Source organism: Canis lupus, chromosome 3 (assembly GCF_048164855.1).
Source record: "Canis lupus baileyi chromosome 3, mCanLup2.hap1, whole genome shotgun sequence".
Classification (NCBI taxonomy): Eukaryota; Metazoa; Chordata; class Mammalia; order Carnivora; family Canidae; genus Canis; species Canis lupus.
Window position 1 is genome coordinate 52,814,883 of NC_132840.1, and position 12,919 is coordinate 52,827,801.

At 42.1% G+C, this 12,919-nt stretch overlaps 1 protein-coding gene across 4 annotated transcripts in view; it reads right to left on the reverse strand.

The window, feature by feature from the left end:
* Positions 1-4,520: 4,520 nt before the first annotated feature.
* Positions 4,521-12,919, reverse strand: part of MAP2K4 (mitogen-activated protein kinase kinase 4) — a 135,392-nt gene continuing 126,993 nt past the window's right edge. For all 4 annotated transcript variants that reach the window (XM_072821099.1, XM_072821098.1, XM_072821097.1 and 1 more), the window contains 2 exons: positions 8,410-8,455; positions 4,521-7,202 (listed from right to left, as the gene is read on the reverse strand). In XM_072821099.1, coding sequence (XP_072677200.1) covers positions 7,089-7,202; positions 8,410-8,455 — 160 coding nt within the window. In that variant the 3' untranslated portion in view covers positions 4,521-7,088. The remainder of the gene's footprint in view (positions 7,203-8,409; positions 8,456-12,919) is intronic.

The window sequence follows — 12,919 nt, forward strand, 5'->3', positions numbered from 1 at the left end:
CTGTTGGTGGTGTCCACGGTAGAATCCTGGCAGAGGGAAGCCACTGGCACTTTCTTAGCCATAGTTGCCTGCTTCTGCTCACATGGTACCTAAACTTTGGTTATTAACTATTGACTGTGTGTGGTCAGCTGAATCTATATCTGCCTCCTTGCTTTCAGCAGAAATACGCCACGGATATAGAAATCCAATTTATTTTGCATCGTTCTGGGGGAAAAAAATCATTGAGGCTCAAAAGAATGAAGTGCTATCTTCAACAAGTGTGAAAACATCAAGATTATATGGCTTTTTAAAAATTGTATTTATTCATGAGAGACACAGAAAGAGAGGCAGAGACACAGGCAGAGGGAGAAGCAGGCTCCCTTTGGGGAGCCCAATATGGGACTTGATCCCAGTATCCCAGGATCACAACCTGAGCTGAAGGCAGACGCTCAACCACTGAGCCCCCCAGGCATCCCATATGGATTTTTTTTTTTTTTTAAATAACAGAAGAGCACTATCACTGCATGATGGCTATGATGACCCTATCAGTGGGCCACAGGATGGCTGAGATTGGCTTCAGATAACTCACTGCCAAGTATGGGAAGAGATAACTGTAAGTGAACATGATTAATGCCGCACAGAGATTAGAAAAAAACAAAAGAAGTGGTTTGAGCTCAGAGTACAGAATTGGGAAGCCCTCCTAGAGGTTGTGCCATTTAACTCAGGTCTTAAAGAATGACTAGGTGCTCTCAACAGACAAGCGGAAAAAAAGGTTTCAAACAGGAGGAAGTAGCTTAGACAATAAGAAGGCACTGAAGAGCAGATAGCAGGTTTGGTGAATCATGAAAGGTCGTGCCTGGCACAACAGATCTGTAAAGCAAGCCCAGTCACCCAAGCCAGAAAACATCTGCCCAGGCTCCCCGACCTCATTCTTTACCCCACACATTTCACCAAGAACCATTGAGCTAAATCCTTTCCTCCATTTCCAATCCCTCCAACTTCTGCCTAGAATACTGCAAGTTTCTTTCTTCTTTCTCTTCCTTTCTTTTATTTCCTTCCTTTTTTCCTTTCTTTTTTAAGTAGGCTCCATGCCCAGCATAGAGTCTAATGTGGGGTTTGAACTCATGATCCTGTGATCAAGAGCTGAGCTGAGATCGAGAGTCAGATGCTTGACCAACTGAGCCACCCAGGCACCCTGATATTGCAAGTTTCTTAATTGGCCCTCAAATCTCCCCGAATCTTCCCCTACAAGGTCACTGAAGTGATTTTTCTGAAGTACAATCAGGCCAAACCATGTTGTCACTTAGAATCCCATATGGTTCTCCAGCACACAAGAGAAGAAATCCATCCTTGATGTGATGCACAATTTGAGGTATGATTAAGACCCTGTCCACCTTTTCAGATTCATGCCCTACTCCTGAGCCTTCCGGACTCTTCACTGGCTCTGTGATAGTGGACAGATCTAGTCCTAGTTACTAGGTTACCAATCACAGAGAGCCCACTTCCTTACCTTTAACATGGAGATGAGCGTTTCTACCCATGTGTTCAGGATTAAATAAAACTATACATCTAGAAACATAGAAGCTTGGCCTTCCTCTTGCATATTAAAGACTTGTAAACAGAAGAATGATGCTATTCTATCAGCACTCTAGAAAGACGAAGGGTAGTAGTGGGGATGGATTGAGGGAGAACAAAACCAGGGTGAGGAAGATCAGCCAGCAGGAGGAAATACACGGTGAGAAATGAGGGTGTCATGTCAATGAGAGTAGAAACAAAGGAACTAGAGCAAATTAAGGGACTTAATCTAAAGGACTTGGTTCCTAAATGGAAGTAGAAGGCAAAGAGAAAGATGTGAGAAAGCAGGTTTCAAAGAAAGGCCTTGACATATTCATGAACAGAAGCTGAATCTAATTAGTTCTTATGTTTTTTCTGCCCTCACTTGAAACAATGCTCCATGCTTTGACACTGGATTTACTTTTATAGAAAAGGGCAAAAGTGTGCTGGGATCCAGCCTGGCAAATCAAGAAACAAAGCTGGGAAATGCCATTTGGGATTAAAAGTGAGCAGGGATGATTGTGTAATGATGCTTCTAACCCAGATGCTTGAAAGGCATTTTTCCAAAGAAACAAAACGTTCTCACCAATGGTTTCATGGACTAGAGTTTATACAACTGGCAGGAATCTGAGATGTATGTAACACATCTTAGCTTTAAAAAGAAACAAAAAAACAAAGCCTAGCTACTTTATAAACACATCTTCCAATCTGTTGCATTATCAAATAGGAAACACATGGTTTCACCCGAAGATTCCACAATACATCAGGAGACCTACAGTTTCTTGAACACTGCTACCCTGCCTGTGGGACTGTCTCCCTCAAACACGTGTGTTCACATTACATCTGGGTAGAAGAGCTTAGAAAAAAAAAAAAAATAGAAGTCCTGTTTTGCAGCTCTTCAGCAAAACGTCCATGCAGATAGAAATTTCAAATGCAGATAGAAACTTGATTCCTTCTACGTTATCATTACTCAATTGTGACTTTACACCATGCTACTCAGGCTGACAATTTTAGATTGGCAGTCACATTTTACAGTTAAAAAATATAATACACTTTGGTATGTCCTCAGAAAAACAAAATTTAAAACTTGCTAACGCAGGAATTGCGTTACCTTGCAATGATTTCAAGGTTTGAGGTGAGAATTCCTGGATATTCGATTATCAAAGAATTCCTGGATACTCGTTTATCTGAAAGAAATACATCAATTTAGAAAATGTATGGAGGCTGATGGTTTACATACTAACAGTATTCCTTATACACACAGTCTCAAACCAACTTTTCATTACATGTGTTTCTAGGAATGTACTCTTAAGAGAGTCACTCAGGCTATTGGATTTTCCTTCAAACCACTTCATGAGGTATTTAAAGGAGTTAACAAGTTCAAGACCAACAATTTTTAGGTTTTCAAGCCCTCACATCCCAAGGAACAAGCACAGAGGCTATAGATATGGCTGGTGCCTCCAGCCGTGGCCAAGAGCTGGAGACACAAACCACTTTGCACCTCCGAGACAGAGCAACCAGTGCTCTGGGCCACTTTCGGGAACCTCTGTGTCCTGCGTCGACCCTTGTGCAGCTAAGATAGATGGACAGAACTAGGAAGTAAAAAGACACTTTAATACTAACTCAAAGCCATCTTTGGTTCCTCTCCTGCTGAATCCTCATTATCAGTGACTGCCCCTTGAGGTCATCATGCTAACAGGGACATGAAGGTGGCTATCCTGAATTCTCTGGTATGCTGTGCCTGAGGATTAGGATTTAGAACTTCTCTGGTTAGTTCCAAGGCACCCTCCTTCCTCACACCTGCCTTTATATGGGCCACGCAGCCCTAATGTGGCCCCCAGAACCTCTGATGTCAACTTATCCCCAAGACAACAAAGGTAGCCTTGGTCAGGTTTATGAACAGAGTAACTCCAACTGTAGCTGGAGACACTTGTACTTCTCAACTCCACTGTGTTTCTTTAATGGCAGTTTTTCAATTAATGTAATATTTCCTACATGTTATTGACTTGGATTTGAATCTTAGCCCCCTCCCCTACCTGCTACTATTATCAGAGTCAGAAGTTTATTTCTCTCAACCTTGTGTTTTCTCTATCTAAATGGGACCCTACAACCCGACTTTGGACAGCTACAGTCAGGATCAACAGAGATAAATGACACACGGAGTCTCACAGAGCATGAAGCACATAGTCTACCTATTTCTCATGACAGTCTTGCAGAGCTGGGCTCTAGAAGCACCACAGGGTAGCCTTTCCCCTGGTAGCTAAGTTGTCACTGGAGAGGTCAAGGAATCTACAGGCGGGTCCTTGGAGCATGTTTGATACTTACCGCAGCTGGTTCTGGAATGATTATCTCCTGCATCTCAGGTCAGGCTAGAAACAGGCACAGGGTGAGGTGCTGAATCTGCGTATGATCAATGAGCCAGGATTTGGTCAACAACGGAGAGGTGGTAGCGTTAATAGGTAAGTTCAGTGCTGGAGCTTCGAAGCCCTTCTTCAGGCTTCCAGAGTTTTTTGCTCAGCTCCATCTCTCCTCTTCCCCCTTACCCCCACAAACCTCCCAGGTCTGACCTCCTCAGATCTTTGACCCAGAAATCTCCTCCTCATCCTCTCTTAGATAGTGGGGACTGCAGTCTGAGCTGGTGTCTTGTGCCCAGCCAACAGCCACAGCACCAGGAGCAGAAAGCATGGCAGGAAGCCACACATCAGGCCAAGGCAGGCTGGGTTCTTGAGGTCGTGTAGCTCCATCGTGTCACAGGTTGAAGAGTGGTACCCTCTTCTTTTAGCATCCAGAAAGTTGGGGCAGCTGAGGACAACCAACAAAGGAACAAACTTGAAGAGACTGCATCACACCTGCTCAGGCAGAAAACAAAGCAGGTGCTTCGAGGTTACGTCTGTATGTATAGGGGAGGAATAAGCAAAGAGATACAACAACCACAAGACGGGGAGGAGAAAAAGAAAGGAGCCATAAACACTTCCAGAAGCAGAGAATTCTTCCCAATGTGAAATGCACAGATAATTTAATGGAATTTACTTGATTTTTCCCTCTCAGGGTCTGACTTCAGGAAATCAAATTACAAAGTCATCATCACATCCTAAATTTATTACAACTGACCTGCAGGCAAAAGGATAGAACTATTACATAAACACTTCGATTCCATGTATATATCTTAAATAGAGGAGGAATTCAAACAAGAATACAGGATAAAATATTCCAAAGCTCCAAGAAGCAGCTATGTTACTGAGCTCCATTTTTACAGACAAATAAGGCAATATCCCTGCACATTAGCTTTTTGATAATTTTTATACATTTTTCTATGGTACAAGAGAAAAATAACCAGAGCTCACAATGTACAGTTCTTACACTATTTTCACAGTTTGTGAACACTATACACCCTTTTATTTTAATAAAGATACATTGTAATAAACTCCTTGCCCTTAAGTTTATAGTTTATAATAATCTATGATTAATACACTAAAATTGCCTTTTGATGTGGTCATCCACACAACAGAACGGTCAGATTAGCTCCTGGACAGTCAGAATTGCTTTTATCCCCATGTATATGATGGCAAAGTGACTCTATGCTGAGCCAGACGGGAAGCTGACAGCAGAGCAACAGGTTTCCTCTTGAGTCCCCGGGAGCAATGGAGGATGATGGCTTGGTGTGGCCGAAGGAAAACGTGCAGCAACGCTTCCTTTCAGAACATGGGGAAGTCTAAGATTTAGGAAGTAGGGGATGGGGGAAAATGAGGGAAACTAGGCAAGTGGACCAAAGCGATCAATCATTTCTGCATTCTGAAGTTTACAGGGATGTAACTTGAAACAGCACCGTTCTCCCTCACCTGTTTTATAGCGTTTGTGACGGTTGCCTTGGGAGGAGGCACACAGCAACACCTGCCAGCACCCAGTTCTAATGGCACCACCTGCCTCTCAGCCCGTGGCTGCTTTCTATCCTGTGTGCTCGAACCACTCACAGTGCTGCTTAACTGTCACACAAAGCCAAATGCTTGGTGCTTGCGAGGCCACAGCGAAACCTAAAGGGAACCTAGCTAATGAGTACATGAAGAAGCATAGCAACAGGCAGCATATTTAAATGGCCTCATCACTATTCTGGGGTGGTCTGGGGGCTTGGGGTTTTGTGGTGGCTGTTGTTGTTTTAGTAGAATTCCTCTTCTACATTCCAAATGTACATTTAGAAATGTACATTCCAAAAATGACAGTGACCTGCCAGAGACTCTCACAGGCAATGAGCTTCTCTAAAGGACTGCCATTTCAGGCCCTCATCTGGTCAATGTGTCTCTAGAAGATGCATATTGATCACCTACCACATCAGTGGGGCCCCACATTTCTCAGCCTTTTAAATGTTATGGCATAGGGGGGATCTGGGGCTAAACATCCCTGGTAATTAAAAAGGGCTTTGACATAGGGAGGAAAAAAGGCAAAATATTGGGATTAAGCAAAAGTCACAGAATGGCAACAGACCAGACGGGCAGGCAGAGGGATTCAGAAACTGAAGATCTGGGCCAGTAAGGGCAAAAGACTGAGGTTTGGTCTTGTGCTGCCTACAAGCAATCTCTATGCAATCAGTCAAGGCACATCGCTTCTAGCTGCTTCTCCCTGTGAGTGAGTTATGATGGCTAAAGTATCAGGCTTGGGACCGAGGGGGAAGAAACATCTGTAAACTTTGCCTTCAGGACGTTTCTCTTCTTTCAGTCTGGGTGGTTTGTGGCAGACGGAACGTCAAGTTGGCAGCACACCGAATTTTGAGAATGAAGATTCTTAGGATCAGCACCTTCTTTGACAAGCGGCAGACTCCTGAGTCTTCCCGATGAAGAGCAGAAGGATCAGTAAAGGAGAAAAGAACACATTCTGTCCTGTCTCAATATTTCAATGTCCCGCCTCTTTGAACGTAACATGGTTTTTGGTAAAGATAAATTCATTCTAATTTAATGTGATTATTTCAAACAGGAAATTTGGCTAAGCAAATCGATCCCCGAACATCGACTGTGACGGTAAAGCAACAGAATATCAAATCAGTAAATCTATTGCACTTGGTGAAGAAAGTAAATTCCTCCTTTGTCTCCCAGCTCCAGAAGACCATGTGCCTCGTTGGCTGCGCCAGCTCTTCTCACTCAAGCCCAAGTCTCTATGTTCAGACACAGTACATCCATCACCGCGTTCTTCTGGCATTGGGAAGTCTGACAAAACACCATTCCAGTAGCTGCTTCTCCAGGTTTCGAGTCTAGAAATGAATTTAAGATGTGATCTAATCACAGTCGACAAATTGATCGTACTGACTTCCACATTTCATGAATATGTTCATCACAAAAGAGCAGGATGAGGTCTCTCTGACCAGCACTAACACTGCATGGTCACTCGGGTATCACGGGGATGCATGTTCTAGGTGACGGGAGTATACAGACATGATGGAAACGAACACCAATCTTATTGCACATGGTGTCTGGGCGAGCAATAAAAACACTGTGATACAGGATGAAAATTCTTTACGTCTTGCTTCCTCTCAGCCCTTTTTTCTCGAGTCTGACGTAGCAGCGAGATCAATCAACGTACATGGGAGAGCTGGGAGTAGCTGGCATTTGATCCAGGATTTTACAAACATAGCAGGCAACCTCTACGGTACGTTCTTCATACATCAAAATAAAGGGATGTTTCTGCAAGAAAATTGAACAGAGAAAAAGAAAAGTAAAAAATCAAAGTTCATATCAGAGCCCACACGGAACTTTGCCAATTGCGACAGGGCATAGAACCAGAGGCCCCAACCACATGGAGCCATACGATATCGTAGCACCAGTTCAGAGAGGCAAGCAGGGAGATGTGTTGGTGGGTGTGGGTATGCCTCATGTGGAAAAGCTGCCCTGGCAATGAAGTCGGGACACTTATCTCTACACCAGGGAGTATTTGTCGAGGCAGAGAGCAGAACTGATCCTCAGCCCAGAACACAGGTGGAGCCTCTGCCACCATCTGAGAGCCAAGAAGAGCTGCACGAATACTGGTCACCATTCCTCTTGGGACACAGACATAAGCTTCAACCTCCCCTTTGCCCACATATAGCAAGAGGAACTCCAGTTCTTGAGACCCCACTCCAAGAGGCTTAGCAGAATGGCATCCTACAAGCTTCTGCCCTGTTCCCTGCAAAGCGTCTTGCCCCATGTCTGAATCACAAAGCCACCCCTTCACATCCCTTCTCCATCAACAATTTTTATTCATGGCTTCTCTAAGTACGCTGCCTGGGTATCTTTAGTCATTGCTGGCACTGACCACAGGTTTGACCTAACACCCTGGACTGCTAGACAAGCGGGTCTTTCCTTAAAATATTCCCACAATATTAGATTACAGTATCTTCTTCACTGCCAAGACCGATGCCACATCTGGGACTGCTTACAACACCCAAGTCCCAGGGATGAGTGAACTATCAAAGAGACGGGAATTTGCTGTGTGATGTAAATTTGTGTAAGAGCATTTCACGAAGGTAGAAGCAGCACAATAAAGTCCTACGGGTATGTTATTCATACACAGACGGTGGTGGAAGGTGGCTCCTTAAAGAGAGTGTTACAATTCTCTGGTGTAATTTTTATGACCTGTTAAGGCCAAAATTTTTTCTGAGAATCCAGCTGGTAAATTGGTAGGAAAATTATAACTTCCAATTTTCTCTTTCCAAATATCTGTTTTGAACATTTTTTAAAAATTATTCAGTTAGGTCAACCTGTTTGTTTAGGATAGAGAGGACCGTTACTTGCTTAGTGAACTGGCATGGTAAGAGAATTCACAGTGAGGAAATACCTAAAGTTCCCCCCAAAGTAAAAAAATAAATAAAATATAAAATAAAATAAAACAAAATTCCCTAAGTCTCACACTCACCAGAAGTTCTTTATACTTTGGCCTTTTGGATTCATCCTTCGTAAGGCTAAAACAACATAAAAATACCATTATTAAAATGGAGACACAGTTACCCAAGTATTTTTCTTTTCACAAGTGAAATACTACAAAGAATCAAGCAGTTTTTTTCCTTCAGATACAAGAGTAACAATGAGGACAACCTGCCAAACATAAAAAACACAAAAAAATGAGACAAGTATCATCTAAGGATTTATCGTGAGGATATTCAGTGTAGAAGCATTAGTGAAAAATCAGAAACAAGTTGACTACTGAAAATCGGATAAATTATGGCACAGCCACTTGCTTTACAGAATACTACACAAATATATGAATGTGCAAGTATAAAATTGTGTGCATGTGCACACATGCATGCACACTTTCTAAATATATACAGGAGTATGTATAGAGACACTACCAAAGAGAAACCAGAGTCAAGTAAACTAGAGAAAAACCTTATAAATTTATCCTTAGATTTTTAAAATGTTTGTACTCTATCTCAAAATCCTGTGTTCTCTGGTCCAAAAGTTGACGACACTACAACCTCACTACGGACTATACTGATTTACTGAACCCTCTGCCTGATTATATTGCCCCTTGAATCCTACCTTGTCTAATAATGTTGCCAGAAGTATTTTTACGTTGTTTATATTTATCAGATTTGTCTTAGACCATATCTTAATCACCACTCTCCTCCAACCTCAACTAAATTCATTTTTTTTACTATCAAAAGTTAATTAGGGGCACCTGAATGGCTCAGTTGGTCAAGCGTCCAACTCATTGATTCTGGCTCAGGTCATGATCTCAGGGCCGTGAGACTGAGCCCCGCATCAGGCTCCACGCTCAGGGGAGAGTCTGTTTGAGATTCTCTCTCTCCCTCTGCCCTGACCCTCTTCTACTCAGGCTCACTCTCAAATAAATATATTTTTTAAAAACTTAATATTAGCAACATAGTTCACCTATTTCTAAACTAATTGCTGTGTTCTACACTCCGCACCTTCTGTGCTACAAAGAATTCCAGAATGCAGGGCTTCCCCCAGCAGATAGTTGCCAGCCTCTAAAGGCTGACCTCGGCAGAAAAGAGCCACCTTAGCTCCTCTGGGGCAGCTTGAGCTAATGACTGCTCCACAAAGGGGTGGAGAAATCAAGACCCTCATCCACGTGAGGCCAACCTGGGAGGGCCATCCCAGCGGCAAAGCTTGCTCTGGGGTCAGCGGAGGCCTTCACCGAGAAGGCAGTATAGCCCAATGTTGCCTCACTAGCTGCTGATCCCACAGTCACCACCACCTCATCAGCATCCTGTACACTGTTCTCTGCCTTCCAGGGAACCAACACGCAGCACTCTTCTGTTAGGTTCACTTTCCTTCTTGGCCATGTCTACCTTCTCAAATAATCTAGGAATGGGAAACTCTTTAGTCTTTCCATTCCTGAAAAAAAAAAAAAAAATCTGTATTTCCTCCTTATTCTGAAAAACTGAATGCCTCGGTCTAAAACTTTAAGACAAGGTTAACAATGATTTTTCCTCCATACTCTGGGGCTAGGACTCATTTTCTGGCAATTGTGGTTGCTGATAACAAGCTGGTGGCCGTCTAATTAACTACTCTCCCTCACAGACATTCTATCTTCCTGCTAATTTATACTTTATCATTGTTCTGCACTTTTATTTCAATGCATTTAGGTATAAATTTACCTTGATTTAATCCTACATCATACAGAGACTTTAGTTTCAGTCTGAGAACATATCTTAGATCACTTCTCAAATGCTTTTCACTACTGTCTCCCATATCACTTCTCCACTTCCAGAATTATCTCATCATTTTCACTACATTTTCACCTTAAAAGTCCCCATTCTATTCTCCTTGGTGCTTAACTGCTCTCTGCTACAGTCTAATCTGTGGCATGCTGGGAAATCCCTAGGCCTATCTGCCAACTTCCAATTCTGTCCTCAACTGTTTCTGGTCTAGAGTACATCAAATCTGCTGTCCTTTGTAAAGATAGCTATGTTTTCTCATTTCTAAAACTTCTATTTGTTTCATTGCCGTTTTACTTCTTCCTCAGTTTTAACAGAACGTACCCCTTCATTTCCCTTCATTTGTACATCTTAAAGATACTTATTTTATTTTGAACTGTATTTTAGACTATTCCATAAACTCAGCTTGATTTAAAGTACATTCACATTCTGTTTTACTAGTTGCTTTTCTTAGCATTAGACTCCATGTATTTTGGAATTTTGGTTTGTGAGGTATGCATGGTTATCTGTACATCAGTTTAACAATTCTCTGAGCGCCTACCAAGTACTATGAGCAGCTAGAGATACACAGAACAGTGTATCTGTGGCATTCACTGTGGCTGCTTATTTTCGGGTCCACCAATATAGAACAAGGTCCCATCACAGCTCCCTGAAGTTCCAGTCCCCTGCTGATATTAGGATTATTACAGACCTGGTCCTTTGGCTATCTATGTCCCCGCTGTTCCATAGCCCTGCAGCTTGCCAGGCCCAGGCAGCGGCTGACATGGGTATTTCTCTCACTCCCCAGATCCTGACTTCTAAACAGCTTGATGCTGTGGGTCCCCATCCAGAAAAGAGCACTTGTGGAACTTTGATGCTGCAGGAAGTAAGGCCCCAGCTGCCATTGACTGCTTCTAGACCTGGAGAGAGCAAGGGCAAAGCTGCAGACCTCCAGAGTACGTTTTACATACTTCCATCACATCTGCCATCGGTACCGATGTTTATTTTGTAAAGCTGCCACGACTTTTTGGTTTTCTATTTTTCCATGTCATTTAATGGAGCAAAAAGCTGTGCCAAAATAGAAACTCATAATGCCATGTGAGTAGAAATGGTTAGCCAAATTATTAACACTGTCTTCTGTTTCAGAACTGCTGTTGCCATTAGTAATCATATTAATCCCAAATTAAGCCCTGTGCTACCATTAAGATAGCCACCTACCAAATTCATTCCAATGAAATAACATTTTAAAATGTATTTCCTTAGCCACGTATCAGGTGCTATCATTACCACAATGGACAGGCAAACATTTCCATCATCTCCGAAAGTTCTGCTGGCAGCTTCAGAGCCACTTTTCGGTTTACTGCTCTTCCCTTCGATTTCACCGAATCTGCTTAATCCAGCTGCTGAGTTTTTTAGTTTATGCTTTTTATTTCTGGATGTTCAATTCATTGTTTTGTAAGTTTCTGTTCCTTGCTTGTATTTCCAAGCTTCTTCATTTCTCTTTAAATTTATGAAAAACTTTTTTGTTTCTAATTATTCCCATATCTGAAGTCCTCAGATATATTCCTGTGACCAGTCGTTTCTACTAATTCTCATTTCTTGTATGAATGTTGGAATTTCTTCTGAACAGCTCATATTGCACTTGACTTTATCTTTGAGAATTCTTGGGTACCAGCTTGAAAGATCTGGTCTTGCTCTGCCAACTGAGTCTGTCCAAGCAGCAACCTCTTACAATCCTTACCTCCCCTAATTCATTTTAAGCCACTTTATTTTTTAATTGAAGTAGCATTGACACACAATGTTACACTAGTGTCAGGGATACAACACAGTGATTGGACAAGTCTATACATCATTATGCCATGCTCTCACCTGTCACCATACAACACTATTACAGTATCACTATGTTCCCTATGCTGTACCTTTCATCTCCATGACTTATTCATTCTACGACTAGAAGCCTGGACCTCCGACTTCCCTCCACCCGTTTTACCTATTTCCCCACCCCCCTCCCCTCTAGGAACCATCAATTCTCAGTATTCATGGGTCTGCTTCTGCTTTTTATTTATTCATTTGTTTTAGATTTCACATATAAGTGAAATAATGGCATTTCTCTTTCTCTTATTTCATTTAGCATATCCTCTAGGGCCATCCATGTTGTAACAATGGTAAGATTTTCTTCTTTATATGGCCAAGTTACATTCCACTACATATATGTATGTGCCCATCCACACACACCATACACCTTTATCTACTCATCTATGGATGGACATAGATTGCTTCCATATCTTGGCTATTGTAAATAATGTTGCAATAAACACAGGGGTACATATATATTTTTGAATTAGTGTTTTCATTTTCTTTTCCTAAATAGTAGTAGAACTACTGGATTGTATGGTATTTCTATTTTTAATTTTTTGAGGAACTTCTATGCAGTTTCCACAGTGGATTCCTACCACTAGTGCATGCAGGTTTCCTTCTTCTCCACGTCCTTGCCAACACCTGTTATTCCTTGTCTTTTTAATTCTAGCTAGTCTGGCAGGTATGAAATGATATCTCCTTGTGGTTCTGATTTGCATTTCCCTGATGACAAGTGATGTTGAGCATCTTTTCATGTGCCTCTTGGCCATCTGGATGTGTTCTTTGGAAAATGTCTATGCAGGTCCTCTGCCCATTTTTTAACTGAATTATCTGCAGTTTTTTCGTGTTGAGCTGTATGAGTTCTTTATATATTGTGGATATTAACCCCTTATCAGTTATCTTACCTCC